This window comes from Tenebrio molitor, chromosome 3, assembly GCF_963966145.1.
Source record: "Tenebrio molitor chromosome 3, icTenMoli1.1, whole genome shotgun sequence".
Classification (NCBI taxonomy): domain Eukaryota; kingdom Metazoa; phylum Arthropoda; class Insecta; order Coleoptera; family Tenebrionidae; genus Tenebrio; species Tenebrio molitor.
Window position 1 is genome coordinate 27,647,319 of NC_091048.1, and position 16,179 is coordinate 27,663,497.

The 16,179-nt window shown below is 43.4% G+C and overlaps 6 protein-coding genes across 8 annotated transcripts; all 6 read left to right on the forward strand.

Annotated features, from left to right (window-relative positions):
- The first annotated feature begins 282 nt into the window (after window positions 1-282).
- LOC138127081 (cytochrome P450 4c3-like) lies at window positions 283-2,102 on the forward strand. Its single transcript, XM_069042941.1, has 4 exons — window positions 283-546; window positions 597-983; window positions 1,032-1,471; window positions 1,520-2,102. Exons 1-4 carry the CDS (start codon window positions 378-380, stop codon window positions 2,036-2,038), a joined length of 1,515 nt encoding a protein of 504 aa, XP_068899042.1. The 5' UTR covers window positions 283-377; the 3' UTR covers window positions 2,039-2,102.
- Window positions 2,103-3,031: 929 nt separating this feature from the next.
- LOC138127082 (cytochrome P450 4C1-like) lies at window positions 3,032-4,939 on the forward strand. Its single transcript, XM_069042942.1, has 5 exons — window positions 3,032-3,348; window positions 3,398-3,488; window positions 3,534-3,719; window positions 3,771-4,213; window positions 4,260-4,939. The coding sequence occupies exons 1-5, from the start codon at window positions 3,070-3,072 to the stop codon at window positions 4,773-4,775; spliced, it is 1,515 nt and encodes a 504-aa protein (XP_068899043.1). The 5' UTR covers window positions 3,032-3,069; the 3' UTR covers window positions 4,776-4,939.
- Window positions 4,940-4,974: 35 nt separating this feature from the next.
- Window positions 4,975-6,898, forward strand: LOC138127076 (cytochrome P450 4c3-like). Its single transcript, XM_069042937.1, has 5 exons — window positions 4,975-5,325; window positions 5,366-5,475; window positions 5,519-5,795; window positions 5,844-6,277; window positions 6,327-6,898. Exons 1-5 carry the CDS (start codon window positions 5,157-5,159, stop codon window positions 6,858-6,860), a joined length of 1,524 nt encoding a protein of 507 aa, XP_068899038.1. The 5' UTR covers window positions 4,975-5,156; the 3' UTR covers window positions 6,861-6,898.
- Window positions 6,899-7,108: 210 nt separating this feature from the next.
- On the forward strand, window positions 7,109-9,056 carry LOC138127075 (cytochrome P450 4C1-like). Its single transcript, XM_069042936.1, has 5 exons — window positions 7,109-7,383; window positions 7,427-7,536; window positions 7,587-7,863; window positions 7,915-8,357; window positions 8,406-9,056. Exons 1-5 carry the CDS (start codon window positions 7,218-7,220, stop codon window positions 8,934-8,936), a joined length of 1,527 nt encoding a protein of 508 aa, XP_068899037.1. The 5' UTR covers window positions 7,109-7,217; the 3' UTR covers window positions 8,937-9,056.
- Window positions 9,057-10,162: 1,106 nt separating this feature from the next.
- Window positions 10,163-16,098, forward strand: LOC138126609 (uncharacterized). Its single transcript, XM_069042404.1, has 11 exons — window positions 10,163-10,438; window positions 10,486-10,595; window positions 10,638-10,914; window positions 10,961-11,403; window positions 11,452-11,964; window positions 14,300-14,489; window positions 14,536-14,645; window positions 14,697-14,787; window positions 14,837-15,022; window positions 15,073-15,515; window positions 15,563-16,098. The coding sequence occupies exons 1-11, from the start codon at window positions 10,273-10,275 to the stop codon at window positions 16,073-16,075; spliced, it is 3,042 nt and encodes a 1,013-aa protein (XP_068898505.1). The 5' UTR covers window positions 10,163-10,272; the 3' UTR covers window positions 16,076-16,098.
- Window positions 12,123-14,202, forward strand: LOC138127074 (cytochrome P450 4C1-like). Of its 3 annotated transcripts, none has more exons than XM_069042934.1 (7): window positions 12,123-12,184; window positions 12,239-12,535; window positions 12,582-12,691; window positions 12,748-12,838; window positions 12,892-13,077; window positions 13,125-13,561; window positions 13,609-14,202. In XM_069042934.1, exons 2-7 carry the CDS (start codon window positions 12,367-12,369, stop codon window positions 14,119-14,121), a joined length of 1,506 nt encoding a protein of 501 aa, XP_068899035.1. In that variant the 5' UTR covers window positions 12,123-12,184; window positions 12,239-12,366; the 3' UTR covers window positions 14,122-14,202. The 3 variants fall into 3 exon arrangements, with proteins under 3 accessions (XP_068899035.1, XP_068899036.1, XP_068899034.1); XM_069042935.1 differs by having other exon boundaries at window positions 12,134-12,238; window positions 12,309-12,535; XM_069042933.1 differs by having other exon boundaries at window positions 12,151-12,238; window positions 12,313-12,535.
- Window positions 16,099-16,179: the final 81 nt, after the last annotated feature.

Consider the following 16,179-nt stretch of genomic DNA (forward strand, 5'->3'; position numbering starts at 1 on the left):
GTACTTATTATGTTGAAATTTTGTGTACCTATAAAAAGAGGAATGATATAAAAGAATGTTTTCATTATTTTTTATGGTTTGAAATCATCGACAATGAAAAAGAATCTGATGAAAGATAAATGGATTCAACTTTGATCTGCTTTTTTTCGAATGAAACTCAACCACACAGACAGATTTAAGCAAACCGATGACATTGCTAAACCCTCGACTGTGATAACAACTGATTTATCTCCCGGAATAGAAATTTTCCACTGCCAAAGTGCAAACACTTTTATGACTTCTTCAATCGTGAAGCCCATCAGTGTTATCATTTGATAATAAGCTTGCAGATCATGTAACAGTAAAACGTAACGCCAAAAACAGTACTGGTGGTAAAAATGTCTTCATCCGTGTGGTTTATTGTGACTGTCATTGCCGCAGTCTTAATAATTTTCTTCAACGCACTTAAACGTCGCCTTTCTATCGAAATACATTTAAGGCATGTACCTGGCCCACCTTCCACAAATTCACTTTTAGGAAATATTTCTCTCTTGTTCGACACTCCAGGTAAGTCTCACTTCATAAACTGACTCCTCACTGGAAACCCCTCTGTGTAGAAAACGCTTTCAAAGTGGTGCGAAAATGGGGACGTGACTATTACCCGATCTATGGCAACTGGATAGCTCATTTGTCTGTTGCAAACATCGTAAATCCATACGATTTTGAAACAATTTTGTCCAACATGGTCCACAACTCTAAGGGACCACTTTATGACATGTTGCACAGCTGGTTGGGCACGGGGTTGCTGACCAGTGGTGGATTGAAGTGGCAAACGCGACGAAAAATTCTCACACCATCTTTCCACTTCAACATTTTGCAAGAATTCATCAAGGTTTTCAACGAAGAGACTGCCAATCTTGTAACAAGATTGAAGAAGGATTGTCACAAGCCGTACATCGAAGTGACAGATTACATAAGTGGTTTCGCATTGAACACCATCGGAGGTAAACGTACCAAGTGTACCACGCAACGGTACTGACTGATGCTTTTAGAAACCGCAATGGGAACAAATTTCGTTGACAGCTCTAGTGGGCGAGAATACAAAAACGCGATCTACGACATCGGACAGGTGTACGTGCATAGAATGTGCAGACCTTGGTTGCTGAACAAGATCTTGTACTTCTTTGACCGCCGCTACTTCTACGAGAAGAATCTGGTGAAGAAGCTGCATCAATTCACCAACGAGGTGATAGCAAAACGTGAAGATAATTTCCAACCGATTAAACTAGACACCACTGATGACTTCTCGTACTCTAAGAAGAAACGCCTGGCCATGTTGGATCTTCTTTTGACTGCTAAGAACCAAGACGGCTCGATTGACGACGACGGCGTCAGAGAAGAAGTTGACACTTTTATGTTCGAAGGCCACGACACCACGTCAGTTGCAATTTCGTACGCCCTGATGCTCTTGGCTTGCCACCGTGACGTCCAAGTACCTCTTGCTCTAAATCTCTCCCAAGTCTTAATCGTCTAATTCCAGGACAGAATTGTCGAAGAGGTACAACAAGTCTTCCACGACGACTCCAAACCCGACTACAAGACCCTCCACGATCTCAAATACACGGAGATGTGCATCAAGGAGGTCCTCAGGTTGTACCCAAGCGTTCCTTTCATTTCGAGGGTTCTGGGCGAAGACATCACCACCTTCAGTGGCCACCTCTTGAAGGCAGGTTCTTCCATTCACCTCCACATCTACGACCTCCACCGCAATCCGGAGATCTATCCCGAGCCGGAACGATTTGATCCGGAGCGGTTCCTCCCAGAGAACTGTCAAAAACGTCACAACTTTGCCTATCTTCCGTTCAGTGCAGGACCACGAAACTGCATTGGACAAAAGTTTGCTATGCTGGAGATCAAGACAGTACTGTGCGGCATCCTTTCCGAGTTTATTCTGGAACCGGTGGACACTCCAGAGACGATGGTACCAATTCTGGATGTGGTTCTGAGGAACAAGAAGAGTATCCGGGTGAGATTCGTACCAAGAGCAGGGAATAAATAACAGTTGCATAGTGTTTTTGTTGTGATAAGAAATATAAAAAATATACAAGGCAGTACTCATTACAGAGAGTTCTTTTATTTCATCATTACCAGACCTGGCCCTCCACTTTATCTTTTTGGTACTCTTCAACACAAGGATCTAGAAGATGTGAGCGAAAATGTGTTGTTTTGGAGACGTCGTAGTACAGATGTTCCTGCAGCTGATTCTTGTCCTTTGACCCCTTTTCAAAAATTTTTAAATAATTTACAAAGTGTTCAACGAAGGGACAAAGAATCTGGTGGAAAAACAAATCTAAATGGTCATTTTTAGAAGTAATCAGTGAGTACCACCAACGGTACTGATTCTTTCTCTTGCACCAGTAACGGAAAAGCATGTAAGGAGGTGATTCACGAAATCTAAATGGAGATAAATTTGCTGTGAGACGTTAAAAACAACAACAACGTACCAATCGGTACTTGCTCCAAGGACTAAGAGTAGCATTTGTACCAAGTACATTAATGTTTTGATAAAATTGTATATTTTTGTTGTTTTTGCAAATCTATAATTTGACTAATGCAATAATAAATATAAACATTCCGCAAACACGGGATTCGGTACTGCAAAACTGTTTGTCATACTGTTGCGAGTGTGCGTCATACGATTATCGCTTTGTATTTTTCATAACAATATTTTTCGTTGCGTTAATCTCAAGCAAAAAATTTCCTCGTGGCTTTGTTGATTATCCACGAGGATGCGAGTCCTTGACAAAGCTAGGCCAAAACATAGAAGACGAAGAAAATTTGCTACTTCTTTTGAAAACACAGAAAGCTGCATCAAAATCAAGTCTATTGCGTTTTCCAAGATGAGGTGGTACCTACTGCGTTTTTAATTGTCTCGTGGTGGAGTACCAGTAGTGACACATTGAACCGAGAGACGAGATTGTGGGAGAGAACTTGTAATTTGGACCTATGTCAATTGTTAGTACATATTTCGCAAGAGCGATTCCACAATCAATATAACCTTTCGGTACTCCCTGACTCAGTCCAGTAAAGATGTTGCTGTTACTGATAACACTGTGCGTCATTCCGCTAGCCGCACTTTCCTTCTTCTTCAAAGGCATCAAACAATCCGTGCTGAACTACCTGGAATTAAAAAAAATCCCAGGACCTCCTATTAGCAACATAATCTTCGGCAGCATTCCCACTTTGCACACCAGTCGTGAAAACATATTCCAGAAGCTCCGACAATGGGCGCGGATCTACTACCCCATTTACAACATTTCGTTCCTCCACAAGGTCATCACGTTCTTGCACACACCTGAGGATTGTGAGGTAAAGAGTGAAATGAGTCGATTCCGAGTTTTGATTTTTTTTGGGGTAGTTGATCATGTCCAACCCCAAGCACAACACCAAGAGCAGGATTTACAACGTGCTGCACCCTTGGCTCGGAACTGGGCTTTTGACCAGTACAGGTAGGTCTCTGGCGTCGTAAAAGTTCAAATAGTAAGTCAGTGTAGGGAGTAAGTGGAGTACCAGGAGACGAATCCTCACTCCATCCTTCCACTTCAGCATCTTGCAGCAGTTTGTTACGGTTTTCAACGAAGAGACGGAGCAACTGGTCGAAACGTTCAAGAAGTTGTGCGACCAGCCCTTCATCGACGTCACCCAGCACGTCACTCAGTTCACCCTGAAGACCATCACAGGTACTACTTAGCAGCTCTTTGGTGGTCAATTCGTGACAGGTCGTCTTGCAGAGACCGCGATGGGGACCAAATTAAAATTTGAAGACAGTCGGGAGATCGAGTACAAAAAGGCCATCTTCGACATGGGGGAGATAGTTGTCTACCGACTGACTTACACCTGGTTGGTCGACAAAGTGGTGAACATGTTCAGGCTTGGGTACTTGAAGGAGCGCCGAGTGGTCAACACTCTTCACAGGTTCACCTCGAGGATGATCGCCGAGCGCGAGAAGACCTTCGAAGAAGTCCAGTTGCCAAAAGAAACCGACGAAGTCTACACCACCAAACGGCGCCTAGCGATGCTCGACTTGCTGCTCTCGGCCAAGAAAAAAGACAACGCGATTGACGACACCGGCATCAGGGAGGAAGTCGACACCTTCACCTTCGAAGGCCACGACACCACCTCCGCGGCGTTATCGTTCGCGCTGATGCTCATTGCTTGCAACCGCAGCGTCCAAGTAAGGGTACTTCTTAGACGAACCAAATGATCACTCGCTTTTTCAGGACCAAATAGTCGAAGAGATAGAAGCGGTGCTGGGAGATGTGCACAAGAGACCCACCTACAACGACCTCCAAGAGATGAAGTACTTGGAGAGGACAGTCAAAGAGGTCCTCCGGCTGTACCCCAGCGTCCACATGGTCTCGAGGAAAACGGGAGAGGAAGTTGTTACAGGGAGTGGTTACGTCATCCCCAAGAACTCGATCGTGTTGTTGCAAATCTACGACATCCACCACGACCCCAAGATTTATCCGGATCCAGAAAAATTCGATCCGGATCGCTTCCTTCCAGAGAACTCCCAAAACAGGCATCCTTTCGCCTATTTGCCGTTCAGTGCAGGATCCAGGAACTGTATAGGACAAAGATTCGCCATGTTGGAGCTGAAGGCCGCCATTTGCGGGATCCTGGCCAATTTTGTACTGCATCCAGTCGACACTCCTGAGACTATCGTCTTTGTTATTGACCTGATCCTGCGCACCAAGGAAGGCATCAAGGTCAAGTTCGTCCCCAGGAATTTCTAATTCTCCAAAGACAACACAGTTATTTTTATTTTATTTTAATCAGTCTTTGCACACATCGCATATTATGTATATATCGTATTTATCTCTGAATAATCAACTGACCGACCTTGTGTCTGTTTTGTAATAATAAAGAGTTCCCGATTAGGAATGATGACAAATCACAAGTTATTTTAGTGGTGTTTGGTGAAAACAAAAACAAACAGTCTTATGAGTCGCTTTTCAAAAATTTTCTCAGCTAGGGTCGTGGACTGAAACTTTTTTGCAAACGAAGAGTGATCAGATTAACATACTGATAACACTACAAGGTAGATTACTTATATTTTAGTTTGTGGGGATCAAGGCTAGCTGCACAAAACAAGACTGACCACTTAGTCTACAAAAATGCTAGAGTTAACATTAGTTTTGTGGGCTCTTGCCATAACTGTATTTCTTCTGGTTGCGAAGTTGTTGTTGCGCCAAATCGTCCTTTTGATAAAACTCCAGCAGTTGCCAGGTCCCCCCGTGACAAATCTCCTCTTGGGGAACATCGGAGTCCTGTACGACACACCTGGTGAGTCGCAATTTCCCCCCTGTCACTAACCTTCCCTCAGAAAACATTTTCAAAGTTGTCCGACGATGGGGTCGCGACTACTACCCCATTTACAAGAACTGGATCGCCTACACCGGAGCCGCGAACGTGATGGACCCGCGCGACTTCGAGGTCAGTACCATTTGCATCCGGTCACACCCAAATAAATTTGTAGATTGTTTTGAGCAACATGAAGCACATCGAAAAGGGGATGACTTACGGGATGATGCACCGATGGCTCGGTACCGGCTTGTTGACCAGTACTGGTGACAAGTGGCAGACGCGGCGCAAGATCTTGACCAACTCCTTCCACTTCAACATCCTGCAAGAGTTCATCAAAGTGTTCAAGGAGGAGACGGACGCACTGGTGGAGGTGCTGACGAAGGAGTGTCACGAGCCGTACGTCTCGCTCAACGACCGCATAAGCGCCTTCACTCTCAACACTATAGGAGGTGAGGGTGGTGGTACCGCAGACCAGTTTTTGATCGAGAGATTTGCAGAGACCGCAATGGGGACTAGAATTGGGGACTCGGTGAACGAGAGGGAGTACAAAAGGGCCATCCACGAAATCGGGTTGATCTACTTGTACAAGGTGGTGAGACCTTGGCTGACCAACAACTTGTTGTACTTTTTCGACCGGCAAAATTGGCGCGAGCGCAAACTGGTGAAAACCTTGCACCGGTTCACCACCGACGTGATCCAAAAACACGAGAAGAACTTCCAACCAGTCAGGCTCGACTCGGATTTTTCCTACTCCAAGAGGAAACGTCTGGCGATGTTGGACTTGTTGCTGACCGCCAAAAAAGAAGATGGTTCGATTGACGACGAGGGGATCAGAGAAGAAGTCGACACTTTTATGTTCGAGGGCCACGACACCACGTCAATCGCGATCTGTTACGCCCTGATGCTCCTGGCCTGCCACCGCGACATCCAAGTACCCCCAAAACTCCAACCCTCCACTTTCTTCTAATCTCCTGTTGCAGGACTCTATCGTCGCAGAAATACAACAAGTCATGCCCGACTCGACCCCCATCGACTATCGCACCCTCCAAGAGCTCAAGTACATGGAGAGGTGCATCAAGGAGGTCCTCAGGTTGTACCCCAGCGTACCTTTCATCGGGCGGTTCTTGGGGGAGGACGTGACCATGCACAGCGGGCACCACTTGAAAGCCGGTACCGTTGTCCACCTGCACATCTACGATCTACATCACAATCCTGCGATCTATCCAGATCCGGAGAAATTTGATCCGGATCGATTTCTTCCAGAGAACTGTCAAAATCGACACAATTTTGCCTACTTACCGTTCAGTGCCGGCCCCAGGAACTGCATCGGCCAGAAATTCGCTTTTTTGGAGCTGAAAACCGTGCTGGTTGGAATTCTTTCGCAGTTTATTTTGGAGCCTGTGGACACCCCACAAGATATTGTTCTGATGACCAATTTGGTCTTGAGGAGTAAAGATCCGATTCGAGTTAAATTTGTTCCAAGAGCGAAGCCTCTTCGGCAGCAGTGTGTTTAGGATTTGGACAAAACGTAAATAATAAATCATGTATTTGTCGTTCTGTTTTCATTTAATCCAATGAATCCTTGAGATGTTTAAAAAAAATTCCGAACCAAAAAAAGTACAATGTTATTCTAATCCTTTATAGCAGAATAATTGAGGAAATCGTCACTTATTATTATTAGTAAACAATTGAACAGCTACATCTTGTCTATGGCTACTAGACTAACAAATTGGTCTGGCACAAAACTCGTTTTATTTTAACATAATCACCACAATTAACGTTTTTGTGATGAGATAATCCAACGAGTATATCGTGCTTTAGCTGACATTGAGCAAATAACCGGTATCGTGCTTGTTTCCATAAGCAACAAAATGATTTTGTTAGTTTTGACATGGACCATCATCGTGCTGGTTGGCCTCTTCGTCGTGAAATCTTTGACCCACCAATTCTTAATCATAAAGAATGTGCACAGACTTCCAGGTCCACCTTCGCAGAATTTGCTAAACGGCAACATCGGACCCCTCTACGGCAGTCCAGGTGAGTCAACAAATTTCAAAACACCCTCAACAAACCAATTTAGAATCTTTGTTCAAAACTGTCCGACAATGGGGTCTCGACTACTACCCCATCTACCAAAACTGGGTGGCTCACGTGGCTGTGGCTAACATAATGAACCCCTACGATTTTGAGGTGAGTCGTTTGCAAATCAAACGTTTGAGGGACAAGTACCGTTGTTGTAGACAATTTTGAGTAGTTCCAAGCACATCAGTAAGAGTCAAGTGTACGACATGTTGCATGGTTGGCTGGGTACTGGTTTGTTGACTAGCACGGGGAGTAAGTGGCAAAATCGGCGAAAAATTTTGACTCCCTCTTTCCACTTCAACATTTTGCAAGAGTTCATCAAGATCTTTCACGAAGAAACGGAGAGATTGGTCGAGGTTTTGAAGAAAGAGTGTGACAAGCCGTTTGTTGACGTGACAGGGTATGTGAGTGACTTCGCCCTCAACACTATAGGAGGTGAGTGGTTGGTGGTAGTTACCATGGTGTGGTCTTGAGCCTGTGTTGTAGAAACTGCAATGGGGACTAGCTTCAGTGAGGAAACGGCAAATGGCAAGAGGTACAAAGACGCGATTCATCAAATTGGAAATCTCTACAGCTACAGATTGTTAAGACCGTGGTTTCTCAACAAATATTTGTACTTCTTCAGCCCGCGGTACTACACTGAAAGAAAACTGGTAAATGTGTTGCACGAGTTCACCACTGAGGTGGTCGCAAAACGAGAGAAGAACTTCAAAGCGATCAAACAAGACGCAAGTGAAGATTTTGTGTATTCGAAGAGAAAGCGTCTGGCTATGTTGGATTTGTTGCTGACTGCCAAAAAAGAAGATGGTTCGATTGACGACGAGGGGATCCGAGAAGAAGTCGACACTTTTATGTTCGAAGGCCACGACACCACTTCCGCCGCCATCTGCTACGCCCTAATGCTGATAGCTTGTCACCCTGACGTCCAAGTACCACCCTCCTGGTAGTTCTAATCCGTTCTAATCGTCTACTTCCAGGAGCGCATCGTCGAAGAGATGCACCAAGTCCTCGCAGGCTCAACCAAACCAGACTACAGGACCCTCCAAGAGCTCAAGTACTTGGAGAGGTGCCTGAAGGAGGTCCTGCGGCTCTTCCCCAGCGTACCCTTCATCGCGCGAGTCCTAGGAGAGGACATGACGACCTACAGCGGCCACCACCTCAAGGCCGGTACCATGATCCATCTGCACATCTACGACCTCCATCGCAATCCTGACATCTATCCAGATCCGGAGAAATTCGATCCTGACAGGTTCCTCCCAGAGAACTGTCAAAATCGACACAACTTCGCATATGTTCCTTTCAGTGCAGGACCCAGGAACTGCATCGGACAGAAGTTTGCAATGTTGGAGATCAAGGCGGTACTGTGTGGGGTACTTGCCGAGTTTGTTTTGGAACCTGTGGACACCCCCGAGAGTCTTGAGCTCAAGACCGAGTTAGTACTAAGAAGTAGTGGAGGGGTCCGAGTGAAGTTTGTCCCAAGGAAGAAAAGCAGACAAAGAGATATTTAATTGCACAATTATTGACAAACAATTATAAAATACTAGCTTTAATGTATTGTGATAAACGCAGTAATTTCAGTATGAAGTTTGTCTTTTTACGAAGAATAATTAAAACTTTACTGTAGTCTACTTTTTTCTTCGACTATATAAACAAAAAGATCAATACGATAAGAACCTAACACTATGATCACTTACCAATTCATGAAAATACGCCAACATAACACTTTTATTTTCAGTTGTAACCTTATTTAGATCCTCCTATTGTTTGATTGTGTCGTTTGATTTCAGATACCTGCCTTTTGATTTTTCCTTTTTTTGTGCTTAACAGGCTTAAAAATGATAATAGGGGTTGCTTTTTGTGGGTGTCAAGCGGCGAAGGTGACGATATACTCAGAGGATGAAATAGGGGTGAAGCGGCGAAGGTGAGGGTATTTCCAACTCGAAAAAACTGTCTTTTTTTCTTAACAGGGTTGAAAATGGTAGTAGGGGTTGGTTTTTGTAAAATTAAAGTAGACAGTAATTTTCTTCTTGTTTTGAAGATCAAGTGTACAAAATTTCATCAAGATCGGAGTAAAACTGTAGATTTGCATACAAAATATACAAACAGACATTCAGTTTTATATATATAGATTTAGTCTCTGCTGTCAAATTTTGTAGATGATAACATCACGATTGTTTTTCTTAATGAGCGTTTTGTGTGATCTGCTGTAATAAAAATCTTCGCAGGCACAATGAGAGTTGAAGGTGTTTTATCTCTTGAATTAAATCCAAACAAAGAGTTGCTGTTTTATTCCAGGCTGATGGGTTTATAATGATGATTGACAACGTTTTGACATTCAAATATCCACAATGTCGTTGGTTTTAAGCGAGAAAGAGTGTAGATTTTTTTAAATGCAAAAACTGAAGGTTCGATTTTGCATTAATTTGAATAGCTGCACCGTGAAATATTTAATTAGATAAAAAACTTGTTAAATAAACTGGGAGAGCAACAAATTATGTAATCATTACACAAGGCCAGCTAGATGAAAATTTTACAATGTTAGTGTAAATATCGGACGGAAACTTTCACGTCACACAATATCTAATTTTTTTTTAAATTATTTGAAAAATATCACCCGTGCTACATTTTCATTTTTGAAAATAATGTAAACTGAGAGCTAAAATATCCATCTAAATCGTTACAAACGCAACAAACCTGTTGCTAAATATGTATTAATTTTTTCTGGTTTACAATTTTTGAATATCTTTCCTATAAAACATGCATTTTTTCTGCTGCATTTATAGTAATTTAAGAAACGAACGTCCCAAGGCTGGTCAGTTGAGTTTGTAAAGCGAAACTATCAAAATGATTTGGTTTACGTTATTGTGCGTTGCAATACTCATCCCTTTGATTTTCTGCATTAGGTCGGTAATTCAATACGTGGACATTATTGTGCACGTGCACAAACTCCCGGGCCCCCCGTCGAAACACTTCCTCTTCGGGAACATCTCGGAACTGTACGGCACCACAGGTAAGTGACAGTCCACCGCGGCAACTCCTCAACTCCTCCAATTGCAGAACACTTGTTTAATGTCTTGCGAAAATGGGGTCGCGACCATTACCCCATTTACAAAGATTGGATCCTGCACGTCGCCGATGTCAACGTGCTCAATCCGGAGGACTTCGAGGTGAGACTAGACCAACCTTGTACTTTTCCAAATTCTTCTCAGACAATTTTGTCCAGCAACAAACACATCGCAAAGGGTCAAGTGTACGACATGCTGCAAGGGTGGTTGGGAACAGGTTTGTTAACAAGCAAGGGGAGTAAGTGGCAACACAGGCGAAAAATTTTGACTCCGTCTTTTCACTTCAACATCTTGCAAGATTTCATCAAGATTTTTCACGAAGAGACGGACAGATTGGTCGAGGTTTTGAAGAAAGAGTGTGACAAGCCGTTTGTTGACGTCACTGGGTACATAAGCGACTTCACTTTGAATACTATAGGAGGTGAGGTGTTACGGTACCATGGCACAGTCTTGAATTTGAGTTGTAGAAACTGCAATGGGGACGAACCTTGGTGACAAAACAATCAACAGCAAGAGCTACAAGAAAGCGATTCATTTGATTTCGTTCATCTACACTTACAGGATCTTGAGACCCTGGTTGGTAAACAAATTTTTGTATTTATTTAGCCCGTGGTACTACACAGAGAACAAAACGGTAAAAACCTTGCACGATTTCACGATTGATATGATCGCCAAACGAGAGAAGAACTTCAAGCCAATCAAACTAGACACAAATGATGATTTTGTTTATTCTAAGAGGAAGCGTCTGGCTATGTTAGATTTGTTGCTGACTGCCAAAAAAGAAGATGGTTCGATTGACGACGAGGGGATCAGAGAAGAAGTCGACACTTTTATGTTCGAAGGCCACGACACCACTTCCGCCGCCATCTGCTACGCCCTAATGCTGATAGCTTGTCACCCTGACGTCCAAGTACTACCCTCCTGGTAGTTCTAATCCGTTCTAATCGTCTACTTCCAGGAGCGCATCGTCGAAGAGATGCACCAAGTCCTCGCAGGTTCAACCAAACCAGACTACAGGACCCTCCAAGAGCTCAAGTACTTGGAGAGGTGCCTGAAAGAGGTCCTGCGACTCTACCCCAGCGTACCCTTCATCGTGCGAGTTCTGGGAGAGGATATAACGACCTCCACTGGACACCTTCTCAAGGCCGGTACCAGCATCCATCTGCACATCTACGACGTCCATCACAATCCTGATATCTATCCAGATCCGGAGAAATTCGATCCTGACAGATTCCTCCCCGAGAACTGTACAAATCGACACAACTTCGCCTATGTTCCTTTCAGTGCAGGACCCAGGAACTGCATCGGACAGAAGTTTGCAATGTTGGAACTCAAAGCGGTACTGTGTGGGGTACTTGGGGAGTTTGTTTTGGAACCTGTGGATACACCTTCGACTATCATTGTGAAAAGCGAGCTGGTTTTGAGGAACGTGCAAGGAATCAAAATCAAGTTTGTACCAAGGACGAAGGGAATAAATTAGAATTAATTAATTTTTAAGTAAACATGCAGATTGTGTAATGTAATGCATTTCAAGATAATAAATATTTTTTAGTCCTAATTATACTGACAAAATTATTTGATAACCTCCAAACCTCTTGGTATTTTTAATTTAGAACCAAAAATTATTAACTAATGAAGCTACGATATATTGCAGTTATTTCGCCGCGGCCATCCTTGTGGTGATGTTGATGGTACTTCCATATTGTTATAATTATTATATTTCATTTTTGTTTGCACTGCTGCAGGTCCGTCACGATTGCTTTATTACGATCACTATCAATAAATATTTTTAAATTTTATTTACTTGTTGCTCAGACAGACGCAACAGAAGATAACGCGTTACTGTAAAAGGAGTGCAATAATCAGTGCTGCAATGTTCATCTCCACAATAACACTATTGGTGCTGTTAATCGGAGTACTTCTGTACTATTTCAAAACATTAAAACAGAGAGTCTTGAAGTTCAGAAAACTAGGAAAGCTTCCTGCACCATCTTGCACAAATGTGATCATCGGGAACGTTCTCCACTTGCACACCAATCCAGGTAAAAATTTTGAAAAGCAGAGCAAAATATCAAGACGAAGTTTCAGAAAATATTTTTAAAACGTTGAGAGAATGGTGCCAAAGATACTATCCAATTTATTGCATCAGAGCATTTCATGTAAACGCAGCAAGTATTCTTCAACCAGAAGACTTTGAGGTAATGGTTTGTTTAGTATGAATGGGGAATTTGAATCTGGGGGGGTGTGGTTTCAGGTCATCTTATCCAACAGCAAAAACAATGAAAAAAGTATTGTGTACAGTATCATTGAGGAGTGGCTAGGTACTGGACTTCTAACCAGCAATGGTAAGTATCAGTGTGGAGAAATAATCTGAAGAGAAAAAGTGTGGATGTGGCAGGAAGAAAATGGATGACCAGGAGAAGAATCTTGACCCCAGGTTTCCACTTCAGCACTCTTCAACAATTCGTCGGTATCTTCAACGAAGAAACGGACAAACTCGTCGAAATTTTCAAAACGCTATGCGACCAACCCTTTATTAGTATCAACCCCCATATCACTCAGTTCACACTGAAGACAATCGCAGGTAATTTATTTCTGCGCGTTGATATTGTGTGCATCTTTTGGTTGAAGAAACCGCAATGGGGACCAAACTGAAATTCAACACCAAGAAGGAAATTGACTACAAACAAGCGATTTTCAACATTGGGGAAATCATAGTATTCAGATTGACCTACAGCTGGTTCGTCCTAAAATATTTGAACATCTTCAGTCCCACCTACTTTACGGAGAGAGCAGCTCTCAAGACTCTGCACAGTTTCACTCGAGAGGTGATCGCTGAACGCGAAAAAAATTTCTTGGAGGTCACAACAGAAAAACACGACGTGTACACTAGTAAGAAGCGCTTGGCGATGCTGGATTTGCTGATAACCGCGAAGAACGAAGAAGGGGTCATCGACGACGAAGGAATTCGCGAAGAAGTCGACACCTTTATGTTTGAAGGGCACGACACCACAGCGGTTGCGTTGAATTTTGCGATGATGCTGATAGCTTGTCACAAACAGGTCCAAGTAAGTCTTGTTGTCTCTCCGATTAGAAATGAATGAAGTCCTTTCAGGACCAAATATACCAAGAAATGAAAAGCGTCTTGGGAGACGCGCGAACAAAGCCGACCTACAACGACTTGCAGGAGATGAAATATCTGGAAAGGGCGTTGAAAGAAGTCCTTCGGCTCTACCCAAGCGTCCATTTTATTTCTCGCAACCTAGGAGACGATGTGGTCACTGCAAGTGGGTACGAGCTGCCCAAAAACACTCTGATCCACTTGCACATCTACGACCTCCATCACAATCCTGATATTTATCCAGATCCTGAACGGTTCGATCCGGATCGCTTCCTTCCGGAGAACTGCCAAAGGAGACATCCTTTCGCCTACTTACCTTTCAGCGCAGGACCCAGGAATTGTATCGGACAAAGGTTCGCCATGTTGGAGCTGAAAGCCGCCATTTGCGGCATCTTGGCCCATTTCGTACTGGAACCAGTAGATACTCCCAGTACTATAGTACTAGTAATGGATCTGGTACTCCGAACCAAGGACCCAATCAGAGTCAAATTTGTGCCCAGGCTCTAAAACTCAACGATCCATTGCGTTATTGTTGTTGTTATGTTCATTAAGTTGTTGATAAAATTAAATAAATTTCCATGAAGCGTTTTGAATGATAATTATATTTCAACTGAACGGGTTTACAATTATGCAACAACCTACAGTACTGACACACAATTGAGTGTTATCAGTAATCGAATAAAAGTCCATAGTCTTCATTGCCACCATGTTGGCTGCAACAATAATTCTGTGCTTCACGTTTTTCGCTCTCATTTTTTTCTATTCCAAAACAATAAAACGTCAAATTTTGGATTTTATAGCGTTAAAAAAATTACCAGCGCCCCCTGACAACAACCCCATAGTGGGAAACATCTTGTATTTGCACACCTCTCGAGGTAAGAATTTTAAAATCGGAGCAACACACCAAACGAGATTTTGCAGACAACGTTTTCAAGAAATTGAGAGAATGGGGGCGCCAGTATTATCCTATTTACAACATCAGGGTACTCCACATTAATGCAGCTTGCCTAGTCGGTCCTGAAGACTTTGAGGTAAGGGTGAAACAAAAGTGGGAGAAACCTTGTGATTTATTTATTTATTAGCGAATCTTGTCCAACCCCAAACACATAGAAAAAAGTATCGCCTACGATCTCCTCCATGACTGGTTGGGAACTGGGCTTTTGACGAGCGGTGGTAATATTTTGGCCTAGATCTTTGTGGTGAAGTTGACGACTGGTTTTAGGAAGAAAATGGATGACCAGGAGAAGAATCTTGACCCCAGCTTTTCATTTCAGTATTCTCCAACAGTTCGTCAATATCTTCAACGAAGAAACTGACCAGCTTGTGGAAATCTTCAAAGAAGTAGACGATCAGTCTTGTGTCAACATCAACCCCCACATTACTCAGTTCACGCTAAAAACAATCGCAGGTGGAGTTTCACTTTTTGCTAATACTTCTTAGATAAATTTGTAATTGAAGAATCCGCGATGGGCACGAAGCTCCAATTCAACACCGAAAAAGAGGTGAGCTACAAGCGAGCGGTCTTCACCATTGGGGACGTTCTTCTCTACAGACTGATCCACACTTGGTTGATTTACAAACTCGTCAACTTCTTCAGTCCGAAGTTTTTCGAAGAGAAGAAGGCGCTCAAAGTTTTGCACAACTTCACCCGAGAGGTGATCGCCGAGCGGGAGAGAACTTTCGAAAAGATAGAACTCCCAACGGAGGATCACGAGGTGTACACGGGAAAGAGGCGCTTGGCCATGCTAGATTTGCTGATAACGGCGAAGAACGAAGAAGGGACCATCGACGACGAAGGGATCCGCGAGGAAGTGGACACCTTCATGTTCGAAGGACACGACACCACCGCAGCCGCTCTCAATTTCGCCTTCATGCTGATCGCTTGCAACAAACATGTCCAAGTGAGTTGGAATGTTTCAGTCGATGGAAACTTGTCAGAATTTTTCAGGAGCAAATCGTCGAAGAAATCGGGATGGTTTTAGGAGATGCGCGCCAAAAACCAACTTACAAGGATTTGCAAGAGATGAAGTATCTGGAGAGGGCAGTGAAAGAGGTCCTGCGACTCTATCCCAGCGTCCATTTTATTTCTCGAAAATTAGGAGACGATTTGATTACTGGAAGTGGCTACAAGTTGCCCAAAGGCACCATCACGCATTTGCACATCTACGACCTCCACCACAATCCTGACATTTATCCAGATCCTGAACGATTCGATCCTGACCGCTTCCTTCCGGAGAACTGCCAAAGGAGACATCCTTTCGCTTATTTACCGTTCAGCGCAGGACCCAGGAACTGTGTAGGGCAAAGGTTCGCCATGTTGGAACTCAAAGCCGCCATTTGCGGTGTCTTGGCCAATTTTGTACTGGAACCAGTCGATACTCCTGACACCATAGTACTCGTCGTCGACCTAGTACTCAGAACCAAAGACCCAATCAGAGTTAAGTTTGTACCAAGAACTTGAATCTCAATAAAAGTACGATTGCATATTGTGTTTAATGTTTATCTTTCTACAATAAGATTATCCACTTTACCTTGAATCTTGCACCTTCTATCGGACAAAATAGA

Coding starts and splice junctions, on each gene's coding strand:
- LOC138127081 (XM_069042941.1), top strand. CDS start 378: ATGTCTTCATCCGTGTGGTTTATTGTGACTGTCATTGCCGCAGTCTTA. Junction 547..596: donor TCTCTTGTTCGACACTCCAG/GTAAGTCTCACT, acceptor CCCTCTGTGTAG/AAAACGCTTTCAAAGTGGTG. Junction 1,472..1,519: donor CTTGCCACCGTGACGTCCAA/GTACCTCTTGCT, acceptor GTCTAATTCCAG/GACAGAATTGTCGAAGAGGT.
- LOC138127082 (XM_069042942.1), top strand. CDS start 3,070: ATGTTGCTGTTACTGATAACACTGTGCGTCATTCCGCTAGCCGCACTT. Junction 3,489..3,533: donor TGGGCTTTTGACCAGTACAG/GTAGGTCTCTGG, acceptor AAGTCAGTGTAG/GGAGTAAGTGGAGTACCAGG. Junction 4,214..4,259: donor CTTGCAACCGCAGCGTCCAA/GTAAGGGTACTT, acceptor TCGCTTTTTCAG/GACCAAATAGTCGAAGAGAT.
- LOC138127076 (XM_069042937.1), top strand. CDS start 5,157: ATGCTAGAGTTAACATTAGTTTTGTGGGCTCTTGCCATAACTGTATTT. Junction 5,326..5,365: donor AGTCCTGTACGACACACCTG/GTGAGTCGCAAT, acceptor ACCTTCCCTCAG/AAAACATTTTCAAAGTTGTC. Junction 6,278..6,326: donor CCTGCCACCGCGACATCCAA/GTACCCCCAAAA, acceptor CTCCTGTTGCAG/GACTCTATCGTCGCAGAAAT.
- LOC138127075 (XM_069042936.1), top strand. CDS start 7,218: ATGATTTTGTTAGTTTTGACATGGACCATCATCGTGCTGGTTGGCCTC. Junction 7,537..7,586: donor TGAACCCCTACGATTTTGAG/GTGAGTCGTTTG, acceptor CCGTTGTTGTAG/ACAATTTTGAGTAGTTCCAA. Junction 8,358..8,405: donor CTTGTCACCCTGACGTCCAA/GTACCACCCTCC, acceptor GTCTACTTCCAG/GAGCGCATCGTCGAAGAGAT.
- LOC138126609 (XM_069042404.1), top strand. CDS start 10,273: ATGATTTGGTTTACGTTATTGTGCGTTGCAATACTCATCCCTTTGATT. Junction 10,596..10,637: donor TCAATCCGGAGGACTTCGAG/GTGAGACTAGAC, acceptor AATTCTTCTCAG/ACAATTTTGTCCAGCAACAA. Junction 11,965..14,299: donor TTGTACCAAGGACGAAGGGA/ATAAATTAGAAT, acceptor ATCGAATAAAAG/TCCATAGTCTTCATTGCCAC.
- LOC138127074 (XM_069042933.1), top strand. CDS start 12,176: ATGTTGATGGTACTTCCATATTGTTATAATTATTATATTTCATTTTTG. Junction 12,536..12,581: donor CCACTTGCACACCAATCCAG/GTAAAAATTTTG, acceptor ACGAAGTTTCAG/AAAATATTTTTAAAACGTTG. Junction 13,562..13,608: donor CTTGTCACAAACAGGTCCAA/GTAAGTCTTGTT, acceptor AAGTCCTTTCAG/GACCAAATATACCAAGAAAT.